At 39.8% G+C, this 8,160-nt stretch overlaps 1 protein-coding gene across 1 annotated transcript; it reads left to right on the forward strand.

The window, feature by feature from the left end:
- The first annotated feature begins 2,279 nt into the window (after positions 1 to 2,279).
- Positions 2,280 to 7,369, forward strand: LOC306998697 (uncharacterized protein). Its single transcript, XM_079612960.1, has 2 exons — positions 2,280 to 3,119; positions 5,317 to 7,369. The coding sequence occupies exons 1-2, from the start codon at positions 2,472 to 2,474 to the stop codon at positions 5,599 to 5,601; spliced, it is 933 nt and encodes a 310-aa protein (XP_079469086.1). The 5' UTR covers positions 2,280 to 2,471; the 3' UTR covers positions 5,602 to 7,369.
- The last annotated feature ends 791 nt before the right edge of the window (positions 7,370 to 8,160 follow it).

The raw sequence follows: 8,160 nt of genomic DNA on the forward strand, positions 1-8,160 counted from the left end.
GTGTGTGTGTGTCAGTGTGTGTGAGTGTGTGTGTGTGTGTGTGTGAAGGTGTGTCAGTGTGTGTGTGTGTGTGTGTGTGTGTGAAGGTGTGTCAGTGTGTGTGTGTGTGTGTGTGTGTGTGTGTGTGTGTGTGTGTGTGTGTGTGAGAGAGTATTTGTGTGAGTGAGTGAGTGTGTGTGTGTGTGTGTGTGTGTGTTGTTCAGTGGTGCTCCATCAGATAGTCTGAATGTGTCAAAAACACAATTGGTTTATATTCAGTTCTGCTGGATCAGCAACATACAGACCTGGTTTAAAGACACACACACACACACACACACACACACTCTCTCTAATTTCCCTGATCATTATAGCGGTGTGTGTTAGCCTGGATAGGTTTCTCTCTCTCGGTCACCTCTGGGTTGTTCATCATCTTGTTCCTGTTTCACTTTACAGTGATTTATGTCTTTTAAACAGACTTTAGCCTGTTCTCACACACACACACACACACACACACACACACACACACACACACACACACACACACACACACACACACACACACACACACGATATCTAGATGAGATCGAGATTAATGTGTCTAGGGCTGAATTCTACTTTAAGCGTCTCTATTGGAGTGTGTGTGTGTGTGTGTGTGTGTGTGTGTGTGTGTGTGTGTGTGCTGGAGTCCAGATGATGAAAACACACGTGAACCACGAGTGACGAGGACTGTTCTCCAGATGGAAGTGTGTTAGAAAGATGAACTGCACAGAAACACATTATATAATGCAAAAAATCATGTTCCTCCTCAATATTTCTGTCTTGTTTTCCAGCACAAATTTCTAAAATATCAAGATATAGAACAAAATTAAGACTTGTTTAATGACAAATGTATCAGAATAAAGTGAGTTTGTGCTTAAAACAAGAACAAATGCCAGTGGAGTCAGAAGTTTCCCTTTGAGTTCAGATTATGTTTCTGTGTCTCTGGTTTGGACATCATGAGTCTGATGTATAAAGTTAGACGTCTGGATCACTGATGAGATTATGATGGAAATATGATGTCCCGTCGGCTTAACTGTACTTTCAGTCGTGGCAATCACAAGGCTGTACATCGATATATATAGACATATTATATATATATATATATATATATGTGCGTCTCGACTCGTGAGTTTCTCATGCCATTCTTATTTTAGGATCATTCATGTTCTATTCGTTTTTGTGTACATTTTGAATTCAATTAAATGTATTTTGTTTTCATTAAGTTAAGTTGAAGTTTTAGTAATTTTTGTGTGTTTTAGTCACTATTTAATATTTGATATGCCTGTATTTATTAGTTTTAATTATTTTGTACTAGCTGAAATAAAATAAGCTAAAGTTTTTATATATTTTATTTTATTTCACAAAGTTTTTATTTTATTTTAAAGTAACAAACATTTTCTTATTTTTGTTTTAGTCAACAAGAGTAACCCAGGTATGCACATTTTCTAATGGAAGTGTATTATTATTATTTTTAAATATGTCTATATCATCTTTATTTATTAGTTTTATTTTTTATTTTAAACTATTTAAGCAATTTATTTTAGTTTATGTCTAGTTAATAATGTCGCGTTATTTATTTTAGTACTAAATCAAAAGGAGAAATATTGCGTTGGCACTATAGCTGAAAAATATATTTTCTTTCTATGTTTTGAATTTAAAGTAACAAAAATGTATTTTATTTTAGTTTTAGTTACCAATAATAACCCTGACATGCACATCTGCTAATAGTATTCATATTATTAATACCGTAATATGTCTATATAATATTTATTCATTTTTAATTAGTAGTTTGCATTGGAAACTAGCTTAATTTAAAAAAAAAATTACATTTAATTACATTTTTATTTTATTTTAATGTTTTGTATTTCAAGTAACAAACATTTCTTTTATTTTAGTTTTAGTTTCCAATAATAACCCTGGCATGCACATCTGCTAATAGTATTATTGTAGTAGTATTATTATTTTTAATATGTATATATAATATTTATACATTTTTATTTATTAGTTTGCATTGGCAACTAGCAAAATATATATATTTTTAATTTAATTTAATTTTAATGTTTTGTATTTCAAGTAACACATTTATTTTATTTTATTTTTAGTTAACAGTAATCCCCCTGGCACGCAGGTCAGCTAATGGAGCTGTATATAAATACGCATGAGTGTATTTAGAAAAGGTTTGATGACTTAACAGTGATTGCATTGCTTATCTGCATTAAGGGCTTCAGTTCAGCTGCAGTGACAATAACAGCTGCTCATGCACACGTCACTGAACGCTCTTCACACTCGTCTTTAACCGGCCGGACACAGACCCACTCCTCACACCGAGACCTAAAATGAGCAAACAAGAGCGTGATTTCACCAGCTCGCAGCATGATTGACACCTCAGTGGTCGGGGGTTAAACTTTGAGGACTTGCGGTGCAAATCAAATAATCAGAAATCTATCAGAAAGATGTTTCTCTTGAGGCAGAACATCTCAAAGCAACAGCATGCGAGCAGCGAAGTCGCACCAAGAACGGTCGCACGAAAGTGCAACTCCGAGGACTCAAAGAGGCCGTTGCGTCGGAAGACAAGTTGCGTTGAAAACTTATCCTCTGTAGATCGGATTCGCAAGCATGCGATCAGACATCTGGGCTACAGCACGCTCAGCCTGGCCATGCGAGGTCTGGAGGAGATGCCCGGAGAACTGTGGGAACTCCAAGAGCTCCAGAAGCTCAACCTCTCCTTAAACGCTCTGTCGCTTTTGCCAGCAGGCCTCGGGAATCTGGAGAACCTGGTGGTCCTGAACCTGTGGGGGAACGAGCTGGTGGAGCTCCCGCCTGAGATCGGACGGCTCGGGAACCTGCGAGTGCTTTTCGCGCACAGGAACCGGTTGCACGACGTCCCGGAGGAGATCGGAGACTGCTCCAACCTCGAGGTCTTGAGTCTGGCCAATAACCAGATCAGCACGCTTCCCAACAGCCTGACCAACATGCGCAAACTGGCCAAGCTCAACCTCAGCCACAACCGCTTCAATCTCATCCCGGCCTGCGTGTACAGCATGAAGAGCCTCGTCTTCTTACATCTGGCCAACAACCGACTGGAGAACCTCGCAGATAAGGTCGCCGAGAGCATGATGAACACCTGTGTGTTCTCCTGTGTTGATTAGTGTAATGCCTTCACTGCTATTCTTACTCAGTATTTTTGTCTTGTTTCCAGTCCAAGTGTCTAAAAATTCTTAAATCAAGATGCATTTACTAAAGTAGGATAAGATAAGAAATTATGTCTTGTTTTCTAGGTCGGAAAATCTAAGTGAAGTGAGTTTTTGCTTAAACAAGCAAAGTTATCTGCCAATCGGGTAAGAAAAATAATGTTAATTCAAACGGAAAGAAGATTATTTTTCATCACCCCATTGGCAGATCATTTTGCTTGTTTAAAGCTTGCTTGTGCATTTAGATTTCCCCCCAGAAAACAAGACATAATGGGCCGTATCGTACTCCCGGCGCCAAGCGCGACGCGAGTGTGTTTCGCTAGTTTCAGCCCGACGCAGTTATCATTTTCTCGTCCTGCGCCGTTGTTTAAATAGCAAATACATTTGCACCCATCTGTGTGTCCATGAGCTCCTGGTCTGGAAACGAGTGTGTGTTCAGGCGGATTGTTGGAGCGTTGCTATTTTGAGGAACAGAAATAGACTGAGCCGTTGACCAACTGAGGCTATGTTTACACGGAAACGATCTGAAGAGACAATGCAAAAGTGGCGTTGCGATATCACTTTTAATCTGCGTTTAGACAAGTGTTATGGGGGCAAATCTGTGTGCATATGGTGACGCAAAAGTGTGTGAAATTCGATGTAGTGTGCACTCCAGACGGCTAGGTGGCGATGTGAAGCACTGCCACACAACAACACCAAATCCGCGCACCTGCGTACAACCTTCCTTCTACTTCTACTTCTCTCCCTAGTAGCGCGAAATCAAAACACAACATGGCGACGCGAACAGCAAAAGCTGACAATTTTGTCTGAACAGACGAGGAGGTGGAGTTATTGCTCCAAACAACCTTAAATTACAAAGCCACAACAGGGCGTGCACTAGGAGTCCTGCCAGGCTAAATATTTAGCATATATATAGCAGACTTTTGCGTCGCGCCGGTGGAACGTTTTTAAAATTTCCACTCTGGAGGGTGGTTTCACTTTTTTGCGTTTTTAAGCCCCAAAAACGCCGTCGCCGTCTAAACGAAAGGCACATTTGATAAAATAGTTTTACATTTTCACCCGCGAGCGTTCTCGTGTAAACCGGGTCAGAAACCTGCTCTAAAGTCAATGCCGCAATATTGTCTTCGTTATTTAAAGAGCGCGTTAGTAATGTGCGCCTATAGGCGGGTCCACAACGCGTGTGATGAGACTCTGATTGGTATAACGCCCGTAAATCCCAAAACACTCACATTACTCATTAAGAGAATAGAGACGACTCTTTTAGAGTTGCGCCGGGAGCGCCGACCATTTGTCCCGTCGTTAAACTAGCAGAAGTGGATTCGGACACTCTTAAGTGCACTTGCGCCCTGCGCTTTAGACCATGCGCTTAGATCGTTAAAATAGGGCCCATAATCTTATGGCATTTTACTACTTTAGTAAATGCATCATGATTTAAGAATTTTGAGATATTTGGACTGGAAACAAGACAAAAATACTAAGTAAGAAAATCTTTTTTTTGTGTCAAAAGCTACTTTAAACAAATTGCAGGTAAAGTGCAAAACTCAAGAGATCGCATTACTCCCATTTTGGAGTCTCTGCATTTGCGCCCCGTTATAACAAAATAAAATACCTTTTTATTACTTGAAATACAAAATAAACTGATGCTTACTTACAAAATCATTGTAAGTAAGCATCAGAATTGTAAAGTCTACCCTACACCTATAGGGCTTTAACTAACTCAAGGCTTTACTAGGGTTGGCACATCAATACTTGATCGAACTTTTAATTCCATATACTACAAACCGTGACCTTCGTAAATCTGAAACTGGTCTTTTAACCGTTCCTTTAACTCGCTTACGATTGATGGGAGAATGGGCTTTTTCTTCAATAGCTCCAAAACTATGGAATTATTTACCAATCAGAGATATGGCAAGCAAAATCTCTTAGCATTTTTAAATCTTACCTTAAAACGAGGGTATCTTTTAATTGAATATCTGTATAAATCTTTCATTGTGTATCCTTTTATATGGTGTATTTTTAGTTTTGTTTGTTTCTGTAAAGCGCTTTGAGATGTACAGTTAAAGGCGCTATAGAAAATAAAGGTTATTATTATCATTATTATTATAAGATCCAGGAGCTGGTGAACCTCAAGATCCTGATCGTGGAGCAGAACTCGCTTCACACGCTTCCCAGGACGCTGTGCCGCCTGACGGGCCTGGAGCTCCTGAACGTGGACTTCAACGATCTGCAGAGCGTTCCCGATGAGATGTACATGCTGAGGCGCCTGGAGAAGCTCGCTTGCCATCCTCTGGATAAAGGCCTGCATATAGTCCACAATCCCCTGCTGAAGCCCATCAAAGAGGTTCTGCAAGGAGGTCTGGAAGGCCTTTATAGCTACCTCAAACCTGCATGAAGATCAATGGTGACCTTGGGGGATTACTAGGGTATGTTTTGCACACAAAAATACTTTTTCAGTTTTTCTTTATTGATTTTATTCCTCAGTTTTTCAGTGCAAATATCGAAACATGCTTAATTTAAAGGGAAAACAATAATATTCAAACCGATCTCACGGCAATTTGTACGGATTTTACGAGGTGGCTAATTTGTACGAATTCATACGACCTCACTCATATTTTACAAGTTGCCCAATTCGCCTTTGGCTAAGCCACGCCCAGAATGTAGATCGACCAATCACAGCGCAGCCAAGAACGAGCTCCACAGCGGTCCGACACTTTTTCACAGCGCTCCATTGACTTTAACACCGGCGTCTCATATGTTTGGTCTCGGCAGGATATTACCGTCGTAGTTTTATCAGAAATATGGTTAACCGTTGTGCCTGGGGCGTTTGTAACACAGATACGTGTTTCCCAGAGAGGTTGGAGGGGTGTCTGTTTTTCCCTTCCCAAAACCATCAAATCCTGACAAGTGTCGTCTTTGGATTAAACTGTGGACGTCTTCAGTCAGCGAAACCCCTCAAGATCAACAACACACTTTTGTGTTTTAACCTTACTGTGGAGTTACACTAGTTAGACAGTTTTATGCTGTTTAGGTCATGATTTCGGTTCTCTACCCTAATTGTTGATACGCTAGCACACGCTGCTAATAAACACAACTTTATACTCGCGTAGTCCGTTTGCTTTGTAATAACGATTATAGAAGTGAATGGAGACCAGCTCTGCATGAACAGTGTTGCTCCTGATATTGTGAGTCCCAGCCTCCGTCTCCATTAGGATATGATGCGCTGGGTCATGTTTTGACTGTGACCGTTATGCTTTTGCCTCTATTTGGATCTTGTTGTTGCTTGCGTTTCTCCGGTATGTCTTGAATATAGCCTTCAAACGCATGCAGCCCCTTCTGCCTACTTCTATCCGACACTTTATTTGCTGCTTTATAAAAGTTTGATATTGGAAGAGCCGTCTTGACTATAAAAGTCAGCAGGAAGAGCCGTCACAGCATAAGCCATGTTGATACCAAACCAGAGCCCAGATGAAGTTGACGGACGTAGCAACAGTAACTAAGGGGGGCGGGGCTTAGCCAAAGGTGAATTCCTATGAATTCGTACGAATTACCTACACCTGACCCCGCCCCTAAACTTACCCATCACGTGGGTTTAGACAAATCGTACGAATTAGCCGCCTTTTACTCACTCGTACGAATTGGTCATGAGATAGCGTTGGATTGTTTTTTATTGGCAGATATTGTTACCATTAAGGAGGTCTGAAAGGCCTTTATAGCATAAAGACAAGTGGTGAAATTGGGGGATTAGGTTATGGTTTGCAAAAAATATATACTTTTTCAGTTTTTAGTGATTTTCTTCCTCAGTTTTTCAGTGGAAATATCTAAACATGCTTAATTTAAAGGGAAAACAAGATTGTTATTGGCAGATATTAGTACCATTAAGGAGGTTCTGCAAGGAGCTCTGAATGGCCTTTATAGCTACCTCAAACCTGCATGAAGATCAATGGTGAATCTGTTAGTCGAAGCGTCGCACACTGCAAGTACACTGTAAAGATGTAGGGATTACTAGGGTACTTTTTGCAAGAAAATATTTTTTCAGTCTTTCTATAGTGATTTTCTGCAGTATTTCATTTCAAATATCTAAACATTCTTAAATCAAGATGCATTTACTGGAGAAGCAAAATGAGAAGAAGTAAAATAAGCTTAATTTCAATGGAAAACAAGAGTATTGTTATTGGCAGATATTGGTGCTCAGGCACCTATTATATTCATTGGTGTTCTTCTTCTTCCACTTTGGAGTCTAGAGAAGCCCTTAGAGCCGTGACATTTGGCACACTGATAGATGACGGTCTGAACAATAAACACACCAATTTTGGAGTCTGTAACTCAATCTCTCTAGCACCACCATCTGTTCAAAGCTGCATTCACGTTTATGCTAATAACTTTAGAACCATAAGGACTAGTAACACAATTATTTCCCCTTCTGATTTTTTGCCTCAAGACGATTAAATTAAACATAATTTTCTGTCATGAAAAATGTATTCAGACCATGTCGACACAAAAACCTGAAATTCAAGTTAATTGGCGAACCGTTTTTGAAAAACTCGTTAATGAATTCTATGAAGAGCATAGTGGACGTGTGGCTATATCTCTGAAACACTTAGCCGTACTCAGACCAAACTTGGTGTGTGTTATGACAACCATGACACCTGCATAGTGGGCAGAATATGAAAAATGTGTATTTTTGCTTCTGAACAAAACTGGTCTCTTTAGATTCGGTGCAGAATACCGAGTCAAAAGATACCCACATTAGCCATTTTGGGCGTCAGCCATTTTTAATCGTAAAATATGGCTGACGTAAAATGCTATATTGATAAAATGCAGTGTAAAATGCTATATTATATGAACGTATTGGCATATCGTTAAATAAACTCTGTCATCGGCACCATGCCCTGAACATACTCAAAATATTTCGAGACAGTACCACCTTGTGGTCGAAACATAAAATTAAGTT

The sequence above is a fragment of the Phoxinus phoxinus genome, assembly GCF_949152265.1.
Source record: "Phoxinus phoxinus genome assembly, chromosome: 5".
Taxonomy (NCBI): domain Eukaryota; kingdom Metazoa; phylum Chordata; class Actinopteri; order Cypriniformes; family Leuciscidae; genus Phoxinus; species Phoxinus phoxinus.